Consider the following 21,814-nt stretch of genomic DNA (forward strand, 5'->3'; position numbering starts at 1 on the left):
GTTATTTTGACCTGTTTCTCCAGTTTCCATTTTCTGCAAATAAATGCAAATAGAAACAATATTTTTACTTGAAATTTGGTAAAAATATTGTTAGTAACAAATGATAATTTTACCTAAACACATACCTGTATATAGTAAATTTTAAAATCAGGAAAACAGTCTCTGAAATGGTGATTTTTTTCCGTGACTATATTTATTACACTAAGGGCTGGAGCCTGGAAGTTCATTTTTATGGGTGGGGGGCAGATTTCCACCGTAAAATTTCTATCTTTTACCAATGAAATGGCCTCTGATCTGTATTGACATTTCATACATAAATATAGTGGTATTGTCTGCATCTATGGTTCAAAAATTTCTCAGTGAATCTCGCCCATTTCCACCACTGGTTACACTTGACAGAAACTTTTGCATTATGGGGATCATAATTGTTTTGATGGCCACACTATTTACTTTTTAAAACAAAGAAGTTCATCCAATCAATCTCCTGTGGTTAAATATGGTCAACTCTCTAGTGGACTGGTTTGAAAAAGTCATAAAAGCCTGCAAAACAGCAGTGCTCAGTAGGAGGCCTTTAAGTGCTTAAAAGCAGCCTTCTGTTTCACCGACCATATGCATGACAGCGCCATCCAATAATTAAAGAATTATTCTGCAGGAGACATTGCAGCACTGAATGGTTTGTGTGATTAACTAATCTCAAAGATTTGTTTCAAAGATAATGTGCCACACATGCTGCCACAGGACACCGTCTCATCTATGTCCTAATTTTGGGTTTTCTGAAATGATTTGCCACGGCTGACTTAAGGCAAAAGTATAGTCCGGCCGTCCGCGTCCGCCCACATGACGTAATTTTCGTCATCAGGAGGGTCCGTGGTCCATTTTTGAGACCGCGCAGACGGGACGTGTACAACAGCGCCTGCGCGAAAAAATGTTGAATCAGCCGAGTCCACTCGGTGACGAACTGCGCATATGTCGAACTCTATCTGCACGTATCCACAATTGAGTATGCTCAAGAAGCTGACCGGACATGTTTGTGCGCGAGAAGGACAAGGAAAGTCAAGTATATCCGGCGCTTTAGCTGAGGAGCCCTTAGTATGCCCTTAGTATCACTGCAGTGAGATATCAACAGAAAGACGAGACGGAGGGGTCGAAATGACAGCACCTAAGAGTCGGTACCATGACCCCACTTTGTTTATCAATAGACTGTACCTTTTCAATGCTTACTAGTAGGGCTGTGTATTGGCAAGGGCCTTTCGATACGATACATATCACGATAGATAAGTTACAATACAATATACTGAATACATTTCGATACGATACATAATTGCAATATATTGCAATACTTTTCAAATAAAAAAATGTTAAAAGAAAATAGAGCTGAAAATACAACTTTCTTTGGACCACCTGGGGTATTTTTAACATCCCACCAATAGAATCCATCACGTACCAGTAGACACCATTATAGTTTCAATTAAAACTAATACAATTTCTATTACAACCGTTCAATCAATAACATTTTCTATTGTGTTTTGGGCAGAGTTCTATTGTTTTTTTTCAGCAAGGTTGTTTTGCTGCTCTTCAGTTTGATAGCGTTAATGTCCGTTTGTGCATTCTTTAGATTGCATTTTAGGAGACAGAATATTTATTTACTCGCAGTTATTGTTTGACAGGGAGCACAAGGATAGAGTCACTTTCGCTTTTGCAACCTAATAGTCTCGTGTTACCGCAGCAACAACCTCATAGTCCGTCAATAAAAAAAAAACTGTCTTTGCTCCACATCGCACATCACAATGAACACGTTTCATGCGTGCTCTAAACATGCATCATTAAAATCAAAGCGTGCCCACGCATCGGCTCTGGAAGCTGGAGCGCCATTCTCACTCCTGCTTGAGACAATGGGCGTACAGTATGTACTGTATGTGACGTTAAAACGTGATTTTAATAAATGTATCGATAGTAGAGGTTGGACTATCAATACTATCATGAACAAAAATATTGCGATAGTTTACTGTATCGATATTTTTGCACGGCCCTACTTACTAGCATATGATGAAGATCACCGGTTACAGCGTTAGCACACTGCATGACTTCAAAGTTAAAAATTTAGGTAAAACTGGACAATAAATAAAGTCATTTCTCATTTAGCATGACAGTTATTGCATTACAATAAAGATACTAAGAGGCGTCTTGGATTTCCAAAACTAAATATATAGGTCCCACACTCTTTACCTCCTTGGGCATTGCTATTTTTGCTCAGTTTACTTAAAGAGACCAGAAAACCATGTCCATCAGTATTCAGAGGTCCAGACAAGTACTGGAATAAAACCTACTACTTATCAGGGTAGCATTGTAAATTATAGATGCACCGATATATCGGCAAATAATCGGTATCGGTCGATCGAAGCAATTTTTCCCACTATTGGCCGTTAGTTTAAAAACAGCACATAGTAAACGTTTAGCTAAACTGTGTGGTTGGCTACGCACTTTAATCCCATTCCTCTTTCTCTCATCATCCCGCAGACCTGATCTCTTGTCCAACATACATCCCCATTCCATCTCAGGGACTCCTGGAGCTGCCTGGCTTATGCCGTCAGTCTGCTTCCTCTCTCCAGGGTTGAACCTCTAACGCTGCTCTCTGCATTGCACCATTTGATCAGCGATGACTAAGTACTGCCTGGATGATGAAGCTCAACAGAATGAAAGACCCATGCTCACCCACCTTCTTTATAGGTCTATATGGAGCTATAATCCACTTGGTGAAACGGTAACCTAGAGTGCCGGAGATTTGCTCGGTGCTGCTGACGCAGACTAAAGCAGAAGATGGTGACAACCATCAAGTGGGTTGATTTCCTAGCTGCTGAGTGATAAGAGCTCATTTGAAACACGGTCAGCTCACTCAACAGCCTTTAAATGAGGTGGCTTTGCTGGTATAATAGCTATTGAAAAAGGAATTCTTAATGACAGGAGCAACATAAGGCCATTGTGGCTTTCAATATTAGTATAATCATTCAGCAGGCCAGTGATTACCCACGATTACTATAGCACTAATACCCTCTTTCCGTCAACATCCATCAGGAAAGCAGAGCGAAGGTCGAACGGCCACTGGCACGCACAATGCTGTGGTTTGAAAGCTATTGCTTATACTTACAGGGGCTTTGCACTTGCTATAAGTAAACTTCATACCAGATGTATCCAGGTGTCAAGACATTGAGCAGTTTACCAAGCTTGTATACTATAAACCAGGGGTCGGCAAGTAAGTTTGGCATCGGGCCAAAAAAACCAATTACGTCGCTAGATGGCGGGCCAGAACATAGTCAAAGTATAATTTAAGAAATTAATTGATGAAAAATGCAACTAGAATAGCCTACTTTAAAAAATATAGTTATTATATAATTATATATAATTACATATAGTCATAATTATTTAACGTAGCCTATTTAACGTAACGTAACGTATTTGACGTAATAGCGCTGGGGGGTACGCTATTACTTCGTGTCGTGTGATGATAACATTTAAGCTAGCTAGATGGTGAGAGAAAATGGCACTATCCTGACTTAAACTGAGACATTTATTCAAGAAGTTTATTATAAACTGAAAACAATTAGGCTTACTAGACACATTTTATGTCAGAGCGGGATCTGAGCGGGATTTTGTTTACCGGTGAGTGCGAGCGTTTGCTTGGTCCGTGAGCGACTGAGCGAAGCCCACAGTCATTGAGCGAAATATTAATAGTAGGCTGAAAAGAGCAGTTATGTTTCAGTCTGACATTCTGTGATATATTTTTTGTATTTTTTATTTAAAGTGTGCCTAAAATATCTGTATAATAACTGATAAAGTATATTTGATTTTCGTTACTTTATTTCCGTGAACATATAACTGCCATAGTGCAACATTCAAAATAAACGCACAAAAGATGAAATGCACTATGAACACCTTTATTATTACTGCGGTTAATAAAATAAACAGGCCCTAAAAAAAAAAAGACAAAACCAAGGGGAAATGCGGTCTTGTAACGTCAAACCTCAATCGTTACAGCATTTTAGAATGTACTTTTAGAAACTTGGACAAAGTAGCTGCGTCTTCGAAGGCTGCATGCATCCTCCGGAGATCACATTTGTCGGCTGAGGCCGGAGGTTTATTCAGGTTTTATTTCAGAAAAGCAACTGTTACATTGGGTAAGTGACACAATGTCTTCTTAAGAGAAATAAATATAAATGTTATAATGTTTTTTTAACTGAAATGAGCCTGTATCAAACCTCTTGTTGCCCGCGCACCTCCGCAAATGGACGAGGCGTTTGTAGTTGACGCGCATGCCGTTGCCGTTGCGCTATTATTCAGGCTTAAGGCTCATGCATTGTACATGGGACAATAATCCAGCAGCAAAAAAGTAAATCACCAAGAGGACTGAGCGAGCGACTCTGAGATTGAGCGAGCCTGTTGCCGACCCCTGCTATAAACTATAAAACTGGTCCCTTGTGATTTGATTCAGTTACTTCACAATGCATTAACACAACTCTTTAAAAAAAACCCCCAATTTACAATGCAAAACTTGGACAGTAGCCTCAAGAGTACTTTTGCTGTACATCTAGGACCTTAAAGGGATAGTTCACCCAAAAATATAAATTCTGTCATCACCATCATCATTCTGTCATGACCGCGAGCGCGTTTTCCAAAACAGACCAGGCATTTGTAAGTAAGCTAATGAATGGGAATTCACACAGTGTGTGCATGCGTGCCTTTGCGATCGCGTTCAGGGCAGGGGATGTAGCCTACCTCCTGCCGCTCACAGTCACGTTCAGTCCATTCACGATCATGTTCTGATGAAAGAGAAATGATAGAACGGGGTATTACAAATTGCCCTTATTGTAATCCGTCATAATGACGGACGGCCTTCAGATTTTTCCATCACTAGTAAAAAAAATCTGTCAATTATGGAGAATGTTCGGTTAATGCGACCTCGGAGTAAAACATGGGGGAAATTTTGTTTCTTGGCTGAAATATCCCTTTAACTGGCCCCCATTCAGTACAATAGAAGTGAATGGGTGCCAGTGCAGTTCGGTTACCAACTTTCTTCAAAATATCGTCTTTTGTGTTCTGCAAAAGAAAGAAATTCATAAAGGTTTGAAATGACAGAAGGTTGAGTAAATGATGACAGAATTTTCATTTTTGGGTGAACTCACACTTTAAGTACTTTAGAATGAACCATTAAGGGGTTTTGCATTAACAATTAGTAACCATATTATATTATATATTATCATATCATTTACAACCAACAACCCTACATAGTCTGAAATGTTAAAAATACGTTACGCCTTAGGGAACGGCTGGTGGGCTCTCTCTAATAGAAAACTTCCCCTCAAGCCATTCTGAACAGAGAATAAACTGTTCAATGTCACAGTAAGTCTTTTTTATTCACAGGGGGAAATGCCAGTGATTAAGAATCAAAAGTACCCTGCGAGCACACTTGGATCAACTTATTCCAGTCATGAATTAACATTGAGCAAGTCAAATGCTATACCCGATTTTTCAGCAAAAATATGACAAGATTTACAAAAGTTTAAAGTGTGTTTTTGGCTTCTCCTTGGTCTCAAACATCAACTCTTATTTAACATACATTCACAAATATTTGGATTGCATTCGTATGTAGCAAGAATAACAGTGAGGCTAGAAACCATGAAAACATGATCAGGTTTACATTTACAATTACATTTATTCATTTGGCAGACGCTTTTATCCAAAGCGACTTACAAGAGCATATAAACATTTTGTCAACACGCTAAACAGTACCGTTAGTTTACAAGGCCATGCTACTAGGAGGATTAAAGCTGGAGTAAGCCAAGGAGAGAATGAACAATATTTACAAGGTTATAGCATAAATTCTATTAAAAGGCATTTTGTTGTTGAATTGTTAAACTGCTGGTTCCAGTTAGTGTTGTCAAAAATATAGATATTTCGATAAGTATCGATACTGAAGAATCTGAAACGGTTCCAATACCCATGTCCCACGTATCGATATCAGCTGCACGGCGTTCCCGCTCTCTTTCTTTTTTCCGACAGTGAGTTAACGCACACTGCACGTGAACGCATAACAACAGAGCCCCGCCTCCTCTCACAGACTTGACTCGTTTGTGGCAGTTAAATCGTGTTTATGTTAGAAAAGATGGCCAGTCTCAGTAACACATCTGGCATGGTGCACATCAACAATTACAGTATGGGCCTATGTGAATAAAAGCCAATTTAGCCAAATAAAAATGTAGGCTATTAACTAACATTAATGAACAATGAATGAGCAATACATTTGTTCAAGTATTTATTAATCTCTTTTAAATGTTAGTTAAAAAATACAACTATTTATGTAAGCTCCCCTGTTGAAAAATCCAGTATATGCTGGGTAAGGTATGTTTTTATCGATGCTGGTTTGATCTTAAACCAGCTAAGAACCATCTTAAACCAGCATATGACCATCTTAAACCAGCACATGAACAGTTTAAACCAGCACAAACCAGCAAACCAGCATCAAAACATACCAAACCAGCATAGGCTGGTTTTTTCAACAGGGTCTGGTCCATTAATACTGACAAATACAACTTTGATTTTAAATAGTAAATGTATTCGTAAAATTAACATTAGATTAACAATGAATAAATAATGTAAAAATATATACCTCATTGTCTAGTCTTGTTCAATTTAACTTCAAATAAAAATAAAAAAGGCCTATATTGCTATTGCTTATTAGGGCCTTATTGCTATGGCAGTTTATTCCCCGTGGTATCGAAAATGGTATCGAATATCAATTTTTTTTAGGTATTGAATCGAAGTTAGAAATTCCAGTATCGCGACAACACTAGTTCCAGTGCAGGCAATGGGAAAGAGTATGGCCATGTTTAAGGTGCTGTCCGTGGTAAAGAGTCAAACTTATATTATTATATTTAAACCTATAGTATGTCACTTACCTCTGTGAGAGCATGAAGCTGACCTTCCTGCACACACACGCCCATAAATCTACACAAACACAACACAAGAGAGATGTTAGTTTAATGCTTTGCAATACACAAGTACAGCTCCAAAACATCAGCATCTACAAACCCGATTCCAAAAAAGTTGGGACACTGTACAAATTGTGAATAAAAACAGAATGCAATGATGTGGAAGTTTCAAATTTCAATATTTTATTCAGAATACAACATAGATGACATATCAAATGTTTAAACTGAGAGAATGTATCATTTTAAGGGAAAAATAAGTTGATTTTAAATTTCATGGCATCAACACATCTCAAAAAAGTTGGGACAAGGCCATGTTTACCACTGTGTGGCATCCCCTCTTCTTTTTATAACAGTCTGCAAACGTCTGGGGACTGAGGAGACAAGTTGCTCAAGTTTAGGAATAGGAATGTTGTCCCATTCTTGTCTAATACAGGCTTCTAGTTGCTCGACTGTCTTAGGTCTTCTTTGTCGCATCTTCCTCTTTATGATGCGCCAAATGTTTTCTATGGGTGAAAGATCTGGACTGCAGGCTGGCCATTTCAGTACCCGGATCCTTCTTCTACGCAGCCATGATGTTGTAATTGATGCAGTATGTGGTCTGGCATTGTCATGTTGGAAAATGCAAGGTCTTCCCTGAAAGAGACGACGTCTGGATGGGAGCATATGTTGTTCTAGAACTTGGATATACCTTTCAGCATTGATGGTGCCTTTCCAGATGTGTAAGCTGCCCATGCCACACGCACTCATGCAACCCCATACCATCAGAGATGCAGGCTTCTGAACTGAGCGCTGATAACAACTTGGGTTGTCCTTGTCCTCTTTAGTCCGGATGACATGGCGTCCCAGTTTTCCAAAAAGAACTTCAAATTTTGATTCGTCTGACCACAGAACAGTTTTCCACTTTGCCACAGTCCATTTTAAATGAGCCTTGGCCCAGAGAAAACGCCTGCGCTTCTGGATCATGTTTAGATATGGCTTCTTTTTTGACCTATAGAGTTTTAGCCGGCAACGGCGAATGGCACGGTGGATTGTGTTCACCGACAATGTTTTCTGGAAGTATTCCTGAGCCCATGTTGTGATTTCCATTACAGTAGCATTCCTGTATGTGATGCAGTGCCGTCTAAGGGCCCGAAGATCACGGGCATCCAGTATGGTTTTCCGGCCTTGACCCTTACGCACAGAGATTGTTCCAGATTCTCTGAATCTTTGGATGATATTATGCACTGTAGATGATGATAACTTCAAACTCTTTGCAATTTTTCTCTGAGAAACTCCTTTCTGATATTGCTCCACTATTTTTCGCCGCAGCATTGGGGGAATTGGTGATCCTCTGCCCATCTTGACTTCTGAGAGACACTGCCACTCTGAGAGGCTCTTTTTATACCCAATCATGTTGCCAATTGACCTAATAAGTTGCAAATTGGTCCTCCAGCTGTTCCTTATATGTACATTTAACTTTTCCGGCCTCTTATTGCTACCTGTCCCAACTTTTTTGGAATGTGTAGCTCTCATGAAATCCAAAATGAGCCAATATTTGGCATGACATTTCAAAATGTCTCACTTTCAACATTTGATATGTTATCTATATTCTATTGTGAATAAAATATAAGTTTATGAGATTCGTAAATTATTGCATTCCTTTTTTATTCACAATTTGTACAGTGTCCCAACTTTTTTGGAATCGGGTTTGTACTGTACAATTGAACAATTTTATGGGACATCCGTAAAATGTGAGCATAGAGGTACATTAAATGTGAGCATAGAGGTACATTAAATGTGAGCATAGAGGTACATAGTATACTACAAACTCTGATGCAATGACATAAGGACAGTATTAAAAGTCCTGACAATCTCTGAGGCATTTGCCTGAGAGGTTTAGTTTATGCTCTGTATTTGTTTCATCTGTCAAAAACTGCTTTTACAAATGACACCATAAACTCAGACAGGTTAATAGTGCTGTACATCATCACAAGCTCTAAAACATGAGAAAGTCTTCAGTACACAAGAGCAAAACTCTTATGTGAATAAGAACAATGGCACGGCAAAGCAAGATTTCCGCCATAAAAAAGTTTGCTACTTCATCACCGCCTCCTTTTGTTCAAAGGGTTTATATAACAATAAAAGAAGCAAAACAAAATGCTATGAGTTTTCTACTGGTACATCTTTACCATGTTCAATTTCATGTGGACATTTAGTAGTTAATTCACAATGGCTATGTTGAAGCAGGCAACAAAAATAAGATTCGTTTCACTAAGGGAGTATTCACACCAGGAATGTCCGCTAGTTCACTTGCTTTGGTCCGGACCAAAAACAATGTTGATTTTTTTTGTTTGGTGTGGTTCGCTTTCACACTGCCCTTTTTGCAAGTGAACCAAAATATGTAAACAAAACCACATGTGTGCCAAGGTCATCCATTCATTCATTGGTCAGAAATTCTCAGGCGGGGGCAAAAATTTGGAGCTCCAGGTCAAATTAGGGGTGTGCACAACTAGTCGAATGATCTGCAATAATTATTCGAAAATTAAAAATGCTATTCAAATAGCTATGTTTCATAAGATTTAAAAACTGCGTCACCACAGCAGACACTATTAGAATGCTCATTCTCATTTAACGATTCCTCGCTTCATCTGTAACGACTTTATAAAATGCTACATAAAAATTTACTTTTATTTGTTCCTAATCTTTGTTCACTCAGATCACAAGCTAATTTAAATATTTTAAATTTACACACCAGCTCTTACCCCAGATTGCATTATGCTTGGCTCACATCACCATATGAAAATGTTTAAAAAAACTAGTAAGCTGGTGAGCCACAGAATTTGTTAACATTACTTAATACATTAGCTATCAAAAAAATACCAATGTTATATTAAATGATACCATTATTTTATTTATTATCATTAAGAGCGGTTGTTCTTTGTAAATTCATGTTTGTTCGTTAAAAGTACATAATAAAACGTTAAAAGTTATTGCCTGTAAATAACTTTCTAATTGAAGTTTGCACAGATATTTTTCATTTCAAAACGACAGACACTGATAATAAATGACAAAGAGAAAAACATTTATATGCTGTGGTGATCAGTGAATTAGTAAATATCTCAAATGACGGTCACATAATAAACAGACTAACAAGCACTAATGTCTTGGTTGCGGGATGTTTTAGGATCTTAACTCACACAGTCAGCATGGAGGAATGAAGCCTGTTTACTTTATTTATATCAACATTATAAATTAATATAAACGAGTGTTCTTGTCAGATCCGGTTATTGTTACTGAACAAACGAACAGCAGCGCTTTTTCTCCGCTGTCAGCCTTATTGTTAGGGTTTAAATGCTGTTTTTATGTATTTGTTTTCTTTTTCTTTTTCCCAACGTCGCTAATCTTTTCAACTTAAAAAACACATATACAGGATATAATATTAGTGCGATAGGAATATGTAATTATAAGTATAAGCTTGATGTGAAATTGTGACGTAAAATGACATTTTCATTAACTTAAATTAAATAAACGAATATTCGTTTTTATGAGCTCAAATATTGTAAAATGCCCATCCCTATGTCAAACCAGTGAGCTGTGTTGCAATTAGAAAACTGCGTTCTCCCCAGTTCGGGCTCTACATCATTGACGTTTATTTTGTCAGGTTTTATTTCAGAAAAGCAAGCGTTACATTTCAGGTTAATGAAATTAAAAGATTGAAACTACAATGATTAGGCTTCGTCTTAAGAGAAATAAAAGTTGATTTTATATTGTTTTTTAACTGAAAGGAGACAACCTGATGACGTGAGCAGTGGACAAAAGCCTCCAGAGGAGCGCAATATTTCGCTATGGGTAGCAAACAACACTTTCCCATAACGCAACTCTGACTACAGGAGCTTGTTAACTCTAAAAAGGTGCAGTTTCGGCATTTGGGTCGGATCGAGGTCAGGCCATGTTCACACCTTAAACGAACCGCACCAGAGGTCGTTTTGAACCGGACCGAGACCACCTCCTCAGCTGGGTCTTGGTAGGGTTGTTTGGTCCACACTCGAGTGCGATTGCTGTATTCACACATGCCCAAAAGATCCGCACCAAAGATGGAAACGAACTTGAGTTCGATCCAATCGAACCAAACAAGACAAGTGTGAATACCCCCTTAGTTATACAGTATAGGGCAGTATAGCAAAAAAAGGCTAAAGTGTACATTTTTATAATGCTGGATCGTTTCATTCTGAATTGAGTATAGAATTGAATGGTTTCGCACACAGCCAATGCGTGAAGAGCAACGTGGCATGTTATTCTCAGTCTCCCATCCTCTCTTCCACAGTGACGGCTGCTCCTTTATGTCTCTTGACCAGTGTTGGGTGTAACTAGTTACTAAGTAATTAGTTACTGTAATTTAATTACTTTCCCCTTGAAAAAGTAAAGTAAGAGATTACTCTTTTTTCTGTAATTTAATTAGTTACTTTTGATGTAATTAAACTAAATACTTTGTGTAATATATGTGTGCGTAATAGTGGAATTGACATCAAAATTCAAAGTCTAACTTTAAAATGTATGCTTTAATGTATAATTCTCACATTTGTAATACTTTGGTCAGTTAATAAGAGTACTTTATGTGGTTTTATATTATATATTTGAATTAATTAAAAGAGCTCTTTCATGTCTATCCTTGAATCACTTAACTAATCACGGTTGATATAGGATATAGAAAGCAATTAGTAATAAGTAACTAAATACTTTTTGGAGAGAGTAATTTGTACAGTAATCTAATTACACTATTGAATATGTAATTAGTAACTAGTAATTACTTTTTGAGAGTAACTTACCCAACACTGCTCTTGACATCTAAAGCATTACTATAGTAACTAATGTATCTATACCAACCACTGTCAAAGCTGTCTGAACAAACAGATCTGATTTCAACACTTTCAAACACTAGCATGAACAGCAACACATCACATTTACGATCAGACTGAACACCGAAAAAAGGCACGATATAGACATGCAATACAGTTAGGTCCATAAATATTTGGACAGAAGCACATTTTTTGTTATTAAATATTTATGGACCTAACTGTAGCCTTTTAATTTGCTCTCAGTGTATCAATGTCCGCCTTGCACGACTCATTAGACAGGGTACAAATTTGTTGCTGTTTTGGGACTTACAGCCTCATAAACTCAAGGCATGATTTTTATTGTGGCTCTGTGTGTTTGGATTTCATTAACAAAGACCCCCTCAGCTCTCTCCTGTCTGCAATACAGTCTCTCCACCCCCGTTCGACAACACGCAACAATGGTGAAATTGTCAAATGCGCACAGCCTCTCGCTCTCTCTCCCTCTCGTCCACCAACAAACTCATATTCTGCTGTACACACAATAAGCAATGTGCCACAAAAATGGAAACGATACTAAATGTATTTAAAAAAAGACATTCAAATGTGAATAACAACATTGCTTCTGTAATAAAACAACCATTCTAGGTGGCCTACTGACAGACAAACACATTGAATTAGGCATTAAAACCAAATTTTGACTAAGGTAAAGGATCTGAAGATCTGAACTACATGTCCAACATTCAGTTAAATTCTCATGTGCCATGTTCTGTTTCAGCCCCAGGTAATCTCATCTGACAAAACTCACTAGCTTAACTCGGCTGATGTGAAGAACCAAGACGACAGTTTTTCCAAGGACCCTGATCTCAATGAAATCTACACTGGATATGTAGTTTCAGTCCATCTATTGTTAATGGATTTCTGACCTGAGACTGGAGGCAGAGGTCATCACTGCATTTCCATCCAAAGTGGAAAAAGATTTAAATTGAAAGCAACGCTCCAAAGCCTCACCGTGTAAAAACCTGCAGTCATTTGGAGACACTGGCAGTACATAAAACTCCTTGTTCAAAGAGTGGGGAATCTAATATTGATATTAAACTACATCAGCCACTGCTTTTTTGTGCATGTTGGTGCCACATTTTCCTTTGAAGTCTATGTTAGCTTCATTTTCCTATTTAGTTACAAGCTTGTTAAATGTACTTTTATTGCATCAGCTCCTTAGTTTGTTACTGTAAACCTCAACTGAAATAAAAGCACTTCATAAAGTAACCACACAGACACACAATGAGCAGAGCCATAGACTGAATTTACGATTTGTGGTGTTCTTTTTGGTCTTGAAGTTCTCATTGCATGTTTAATTTTAACTTATTCTCTAAAAGTAAAGCAGATGAACTTCTTAAATTAATTTCTCAGAGTGAGTTCGTCAACTGTAGTATAAAGCAGAAGACCCTACTGGTACATTCAAAAGGGGCGTCAGCGTTAACGCTTATCATTTACTTTGAATGGGTGATGTCATGCGTTGCCGAACTGAATTGTGGGTCCATCGCCATTGTGTCACTGGCGGTGCTCGCAGCGAAAATTGAACATTTCTCAACTTTTCAAGCGCCAACACAGACGTCAGCCATTCAGATTCGCCATATGCAAATAACCTACTGCAGGCACTAGCCAATTGTGACCATGCAAGACCGGAGAACAATGTGATTGGCTGTTGTCACTATGACGATCGTGTCAGGGCCACACTTCAGACACGCCCTCCGTCAAGCGTTGACACCCCGTGTAAATGCAGGGTAATAGATTAATACAAAAACAACACTTTAATAGATTAACAGGGAGAGAGAGAACTGTATACATAAATACAGTGGTGGCCAAAAGTCAAAATGTCAAACTTTGGAAAATTGACAACTTTACTTTTTATTCAAATTTAGTATAATAGAAAAAAAATTTGTATGCATGTTAAACAGTGCTCAGAGTTGTGATAAAATTTTAGAACACATAAACAAAGCTTAATGACTAAATGGTCAAATGGTCACAAAATATTACTAGAAAATCTACAACTTTCCTGTGAGCTTTTTTGTATATTTGTAAATTTTTGTATATTTCTGCTAAGAAATAAATGTGGTTTGCCTTTTTGCCAAATAATGTCCAATAAGTACCTTAAAAGTTTTGTCCATTTTGTACCATACAACGCTACATACAACTAATCTAACCAGAGGGAGCATTAAAAGCAAATAAATCATAAATCCTACGGTGTCACCGCAAACATGTGAAGATGGTAAAAAAATGAAGATAAATCTCTCTATTAGGGAGTGTACAAACCTGAGAATGTTGGGATGGGAGAGTCTGTTCATGAGCTGAACCTCTCGCAGCATGTTGGCACGATTACTGCTCAGCGTGTTCATCTTCAGAGCCATGACCTGGCCTGACGCTCTATGACGCACCTACAACACACAGACCAAAAGCCATTGCTCATGTTGCGTCATGCAAAGATTATTCAAATACAAACCAAAGAAATGTGTAAATGGAATGTATTTGCACATAATACATCTTAAAATGAATAAAAACAATGCAACAGTGCAACTAGACCCATACCTCTCACATGATACTATGATTTTCGACTAGAGATTGTTAAATTGCATGGGAGTCAAGTAAAATCCATAACATTCAACTGCCAACAGCACTCATAAGAGAAGTGGGGCCCTATTTTAACAATATAAGCACATGGTCTAAAGCGCAAGTACATTTGGGGTGTGTCTGAATCCACTTTTGCTAGTTTAAGAACGGGAAAACTGGTCGGTGCGCCAGGCACGTGGTCTAAAAGGGTTGTCCCTATTCTCTTAATGAGTCATGGGTGTGTTTTGGGCAAAACGTGCAGTAAACTATTCTGAGTCGTTGCGCTCGCACCTTTTACATGGCGAAATTTGCAAGTTTCTCCTGAGAGACCATCTACAGGACAAGCCGGATTTTTTATCTTTACGTAGCCTACACAATAATAATATTTTAAATTGTAATCCATTTATTTTTTATATTTGGCATGTTTGTGTGCTGCTGCGCATTCCTCTGTGTGTAATAAGCAGAATGTACGTGGGCTGTGCACCCGCCTATTACTAACGTGCTCTATAAATAACAAAAAAATATTGCGCCGTTGACTTTAGACCAGGTTTCAGTTTCAGTTGCCTCAAAAAAGCAACGCGCCAACAATGCACATGAACACAACTCGTTTTCAGACCAGCACGCCCATGGGCGCAATTGCATTTGCTATTTAAACAACGTGGCTCAGGACATGAAAATGCGTCAAGCTGAAACTAGCAAAAAACACTTGCGTCGCACCTGGCGCCGCATTGCGCCGATTGTATGATAGAGCCCAAGTGCCATACATTTCTAAACAAAGATATTTGTTAAAGATCATTCTAAAGCAACCAATATTTTAACACGATAGAAAGAAAGGAAAGTAACAAACAACAAACGCTGCACAAGAATGGATGTTAGGGCTTTCACAACAACTGGGAAATGTGCTTCTGCAGAACAGTTTCCTTGTTCCCTATTTCATCTTGCTGACCAATAACAAGTCATTCAGGAAATAGATATCAACCACAGGATGTCCTCATGAGTAAAAAAATAATAATAATCTATTCCTGTAAAATGCTGAATTTTTCTGAAACTGCATGGGAGTCAAAACACTGAGATCTGTTGTTAAATTATGTGAACATACAGCCAAACATTCATTGCTTTTTACTATAAATACATGATGCTTACATAACTAGTTGATATGCAATGAAAACAATTCATCATTTCCTGTACTGCAACCATAACACCCCACTCCTGTTCTGCTATGCCCACCTGCAGTGAGAGCCGACTGCCAGACATGGACCCAGATGTTGCCTCCTTTATACAACTCAAACTCGCAATCTGTTCTGCTATTATCAGGTCGCAGCTTGTTGCCCAATGAGCTTGTCTCTACGCAACAAATCCAGTGTCTTAGGGAAATATTACAGTTCCGCAAATTTAGATGGATTACAATATTGCACAACATGATTATTTAGGGATTCTCTATCTTGCAGTGGGGGTGTTGATATTTGTTCAAGCTCCTGAAGTGGGTAGAGATTCAAAGTCATTTGTTCCAATCAACTGAATAAGACTATTGTTGCATTCGCTTCCTAGACATGTTCGAACAGATCCAACAAAGCAGCTGGCATTTGGCTCATCTCATTACCCCTACCTGTGCCACATGCAGACACCCCCTGCCTGCCACCCTAAAGCCATCCGCTCAGTTCTAGGTCTAAGCCACCTGTGGGAGGAATAAATATAATGAAGGGAACCAGTATAATGGATTTCCTTTCTGGACGGGTAATATCCCATCAATTCCAGGATAATTGGGTTCAGGGTTACAAACTGAAACAAAAGTCCTACTCACTAGTTTGACAGGGCTCTAAAATTAACTATTTACGCTGCTAAAATTAGCTGTTTGCATGTTGAATTCAAAGACCTCAATATTTACATATCTCAGAAACTTGCCTTATCAGGGCTCTAGACTGCGACCAAATGCTCGCATTTTGCGACTATATTTCAGGCCGGTGCAGCCATTAAGAAAAACTGGTCGCACATGCTGGAAAAACAGTTGCAAAATGTGACTGCCAAACTGATCATCAATAATTTTTGCGTGTTATAAATTTAATGTGCAGAAATGTTATATTGCACAAGCGACGCATCCAGTCACGCCAATTCGTCTCCCCTCCTTCAGCCATTCCCTTATATGTCAGTGCCCCCACCCGCCAATGATGTAATTTGCACGCTTGCAGAGCTGGTGAGAGACGCATTTAATGCTATTGATGATGAAGCAGAAGGTACAAAACAGCAACGATAACAAATTGTGTTGCGTGTCTTGTATGCAGTGTGAGGCTAATGCAGAAAACATGTGTATAAACGGAGAGTCCGAGAACAAACTACTAAACTGAGTTCTCTTCAATGTCTTCTTACTCTAAAACGGACATATAAACACAAAATTACGTCAAATGTGTATACTTGCTCTTGAAGGGGCAGCAGCATAATAAAGACCTCGGTTTATAATGTTCATCAGAGAACAAAAGGATGGGCCCAAAACACTCACTGATATTAAAGGCGCAGTTCTTGAAAATCAGCGGCCACTAGCTTTGTATTATAGTTTTGCAACGAATCTCTGAGTCATTTGCCCACCCCTCCCTTTCGAATTACGACGGAGGTCGCAACAGTAAAAAAAGATGTCGTCTACTGAGACAGCGGATAGTAGTGATACAAGCAGGTAAGGCAATATATTAACGTAATTAATCATTTAACATGTATTCTATTGCGAAAGTTACTGTTACAATTCTATAATTAGATATATTTCTTGCGTGCTATCTAGTACACGCTGAGAGTAGTGAAGTAACTAAAGTTAGCTAATCATAAATAGCAACGCTGTTCAAAGCGTTTGATCTGACAGCGACATAGGCAGTTAGGTGCAAGTTAGTAGACGTTTGTCTCCCCCTTTGTAAAGTCAGGAACAACCGGAGTACGTACCGCAGGGACGGAAAAACATTATTATTCGGAGGTTATATGGCCATTTGTATAAAATGCTAACGTTACCGTTTCAACAAAACAGTTGTTTGGTAAACATTGAAAAAGTGGAAACATTGAAAATGTTGAATTATCTTACCAGTCTAGCAGAAAACAGACAACTTCGGCATCGCCTTGAAAACATTTGTCTTTCAACAGTGCCTTCCATCTGGTAATAGATACACCGATGTTTATCCTGGATTTCTGCCGCCGTTTGTCTCTAATTCGTCTGGCAGCATCACGTTTGCGCTTCTTTGACGACGGAGATTCACGCTCTGTCGGCGCTTGTGCACAATACGCATGGTCCTCCATTTTATCAAAACTTCTAAGACAGAACAATCAGTTGCTTCAGCTAGACGACGACTACTCCTCCTCCTCTCCGTACTACGACTTACTACTTTGTGCGTCTTCAACTCAGTGATGACGCAAGCTGCGTCTAAAAACAGACACGAAGACCAACATATACGAAACGCGCTCTGTAGAGCTGTTTGTCCGTTAGAGATTACTGTACAAAACATGGCTGCGCAACATAAATTCGATGTAGATAGGCCCGCTCCCTATGTAGATACAACTGGTTTATTCTAAGGTAATAAAAACATAACTTTTCATTACGTAAGGTTTTTATACACATCTAAAGACACAGTTTTGTATGTTATATTGCATTTCTGTTAATAGATCATACAAAACATCCCGCACTGTACCTTTAAAGGAAATGTGTTCTCCTTATGACTTGTTTAGATAAAGAAAAAAGTAGCATAAAATATAATTTAGTTGTTAGTTGTTAAAATATAATTTAGTTGTAGTAGTAAAGTCGATTACGATTATTGAACAATTATTTTGTTTTTGTTTATTTTTCTTTGTTTTTTGCCCACGTAGATCACTGACAAGGTTTGTAGTGTAAATATGCCCAACTTATTTATCATTTACATAACATTTATCTCATGTTATTTTTAGATAATCAAAGAAAATACAAAGTATTTATGGTTATTTATTGACCATTTCGAATAATAGACATCCTTGTTGTTATTTTTTGGAAACATTTCCTCTGCCACTGAAGACAGGAGAACAAACGCAACACAAATCATCTGTCTGCATGTGTCGTGAGAAATCGGGTGTACTTTGGGACCCTGCCTGGAGACCAGTCCTGCCGTCATAAGAGCTGTCACCTGAAAGAAACAGACGGAGTTTAACCGAGTTTTTATTAGTTGAACGGATCTTAAAACTCATCAGTCTGTCTAAAGAAATATTTAGTAAATGTGTTTCAGTATATCTATATTTCTCACAATATGCACATTTTTGGACTAAAGTTCTGGAAGAATGTCTCGTATCAACTGTACCCGTTTTTCACGTATATTACATAAACACAGAATATTTGATTTCCATTTGAATCAGGTCATTTAAAAGTAGAGATTTTAAGCTTTCTTTAGACATACATTTCATGTTTGTGTGATAAGTATTTGCAGAGTTTTGGATCAGTGATGCATTTCAGAAATGACTTATGTGAGCGGAGTGGAGGCGGCTTATAACGCGCCCTGTTTATTTTCTTTATTTTACAAAATAACAACACTTTGATGTTATTGTAAGCGTACACATGTAAAAGTAGACAACTTACAGTTTCTAATAATGTCTTGCATATATGTGTATGCCTAAAATAAATAGAATATTTGAAGTCTCTTTTGCTCTGATAAGAAAAAAGTGAGGTATAGCGGCACGCGTCAAAATGGATATTAAAGGGAAAGTAATCGAAATAACGACATTAAGAAGCTCTAACCGACATAATTTTCCAAAGTCGCTTTCGATTACTTTTCGATTAATCACACAGCCCTACTTGAAGGCAAGGAACAGAGTCTTGAATTTGATGCGAGCGACTATAGGGAGCCAATGTAACTTGGAGGAGTGACGTGTGCTCTCTTCGGTTCATTGAAGACCACTCTTGCCGCTGCAAGGATCATCTGTAGAGGTTTGGTTGTGCAAGCTGGAAGTCCAGCCAGTAGTGTATTGCAGTAGTCCAGTCTGGACAGAACAAGAGCCTGGACTAGGACTTGCGTAGCATGCTCAGATAAGAAAGGTCTAATTTTCCTAATATTGTAGAGGATGAATCTACAGGATCAGGTGGTGCTGGCAACATGACCCGTGAAGTTTAGCTGATCATCGATCACCACTCCCAGGTTTCTGGCCGTTCTGGAAGATGTGATGGTTGATGAGCCAAGTTGAATGGAGAAGTTGTGATGAATCTTTGTGTCGGCTGGGATTAGAAGCAGTTCTGTTTTTGCAAGGTTCAGCTGCAGGTGATGGTCCTTCATCCAGAGCGAAATGTCACCTAGGCATGCTGAAATGCATGCAGAAACAGTCGGATCGTCAGGCTGAAATGACAGGTGGAGTTGTGTATCATCCGCATAGCAGCAGTTATAGGAAAAGCCATGTTTCCGAATGACAAAGCCTAGGGATGTCATGTATATAGAAAATAGCAACGGACCAAGCACTGAGCCACCCCTGTGTCGAGATGTTCGGACTCCGAGACCTCACCTCTTCAGGATACTCTAAATGACCTACCTGAGAGGTACGACCTGAACCATTGTAGCACCATTCCAGAGAAACCTATAGCCTTGAGGGTCGACAGGAGGATGTGGTGGTTAACGGTGTCAAAGGCAGCAGATAGATCTAATAGGATAGGTACAGATGAGTTAGAGGCGGTGCTTGCCAGTCTCAGGGCTTCTATGACAGAGAGCGGTGCAGTCTCAGTGGAATGACCACTCTTGAAACCAGACTGGTTTTTGTCCAGGAGGTTGTTCTGCATGAGAAAGGATGAGAGCTGGGTTACACACAACACGTTCAAGAGTTTTAGCAATGAAGGGGAGGAGAGATACCGGTCTGTAGTTACCTAACAGTGCAGGATTAAGAGTGGGTTTCTTCAGTAGTAGGGTAATACAGGCCTCTTTGAAGACTGTGGGAAATGTACTAGTGGTGAGAGATGAGTTGATAATGTGGGTCAGAGCGGGAACCACCGATGGAGAGATGGCCTGGAGGAGACGAGTGGGGATGGGATCTAGCGGGCAGGTAGTTGGGTGGTTAGAAGACATGACCTTGGAAACGTCATCTTCAGATAGGAGAGAGAAAGAGGAGAGCGGGCATGTGTCGGGGGTTTGGGCGTGATCAAGAGGCAGCGGCGCAGAGAACTGACTGCTGATGGTGGTCGTTTTACTAAGAAAGACGCAAAATCATCAGCTGTAAGTCCGATGGAGGTGAGGGGGCAGGCGGGCAAAGATGAGCAGAGAAGGTTTTAAAGAGAGTACGAGAGTCAGGCGCGTTGTTGATTTTAACGTGGTAGAACTGAGTTTTCTCAGAGGAGACATCAGCAGAGAAAGAAGAGAGGAGAGACCGAGGTAGTAGGTTCTTTAGATTTGCGCCACTATCTCTCAGCAAACCTGAGTGTGGCACGATGCTCACACAGAACATCAGATAACCAGGGGGCAGAAGGGGATGCACAAGATGGCCTAGATGTAAGAGGGCATAAGATGTCTAAACAGGAGGTTAGTGTGGAGCAAAGAGTGTCGGTGGCGCTGTTAGTGTCCAAGAGAGCTGTTCAGAGGGAAGGAGCATGGCGGATAAGCGGGAGGGAGAGAGTGTTCGTAGGTTGCGCCAGAATGTGACCAGTGGGGAAGCATGTGTAGTGTCTGGAGAAATTAGGTCGAGATCAAGAGTGATGAGTAAATGATCCGACGTGTGTAGCGGGGTGACCTGGGAGTGATGAGTGGAGCAGTATCGTGTGTAGATAAGATCTAGTTGATTACCAGACTTATGGGTTGCTGAAGTGGGGACTCGCTTGAGGTCAAATGACGCAGTCAGGTTGTTGAAGTCGGCAGCCTGTGGTTTTCCAAGGTGGATGTACCACCAGAGGAGTACCATCCTCAGGGAAGGATGACAGAAGAGTATCCAACTCCTCCAAGAAATGTCCATTTATATCTATGGAGCCAATTATTAAATTGGTACTATAGCTATTGTATTCTTTATAGATTGAGTCACTTAATGTTGCTCTTAAAATGCACCAGGTTGCAGCATTTACTTTTAAAATATGCAAAATTTTCTTCGGAAGGACCATGCCCCTGGACCCCCCTAGCGGAAAATACATTTAGCCCCCACAGTCTCACAAAATTTCTGTGGGAAACACTGCAATGCATACCACAAACAACACAGAGTGAGAACTTCACAAGGCACAAAACCACAAGCCTGCTACTTTCACTTTACGAAGCTAGTGAGAAACAGAACTTCCTCACACAAACCCTAAAAGCTACTTTAAGCAAAAAACTAATTAAATCAATGGGATATATAAACACTGGCAGAAAACTTTTGGAGTGAGAGAATGGGATCAGGGCATGACCCAGGTAAGATTTGAACACTATGTCCATGTGAGCCAATGACTCTAAGTTAAACATTGTGATCACGTGCACTTCT

The 21,814-nt window shown here is 39.2% G+C and overlaps 1 protein-coding gene across 2 annotated transcripts in view; it reads right to left on the minus strand.

Annotated features, from left to right (window-relative positions):
* tesk2 (testis associated actin remodelling kinase 2) overlaps nucleotides 1-21,814 on the minus strand; it is a 37,397-nt gene that overhangs the window by 7,070 nt on the left and 8,513 nt on the right. For both annotated transcript variants that reach the window (XM_057334193.1, XM_057334192.1), the window contains exons 3-4: nucleotides 14,111-14,232; nucleotides 6,951-6,999 (exon numbers count right to left, since the gene is read on the minus strand). In XM_057334193.1, coding sequence (XP_057190176.1) covers nucleotides 6,951-6,999; nucleotides 14,111-14,232 — 171 coding nt within the window. The remainder of the gene's footprint in view (nucleotides 1-6,950; nucleotides 7,000-14,110; nucleotides 14,233-21,814) is intronic.

This window comes from Triplophysa rosa, linkage group LG5, assembly GCF_024868665.1.
Source record: "Triplophysa rosa linkage group LG5, Trosa_1v2, whole genome shotgun sequence".
Lineage (NCBI taxonomy): Eukaryota > Metazoa > Chordata > Actinopteri > Cypriniformes > Nemacheilidae > Triplophysa > Triplophysa rosa.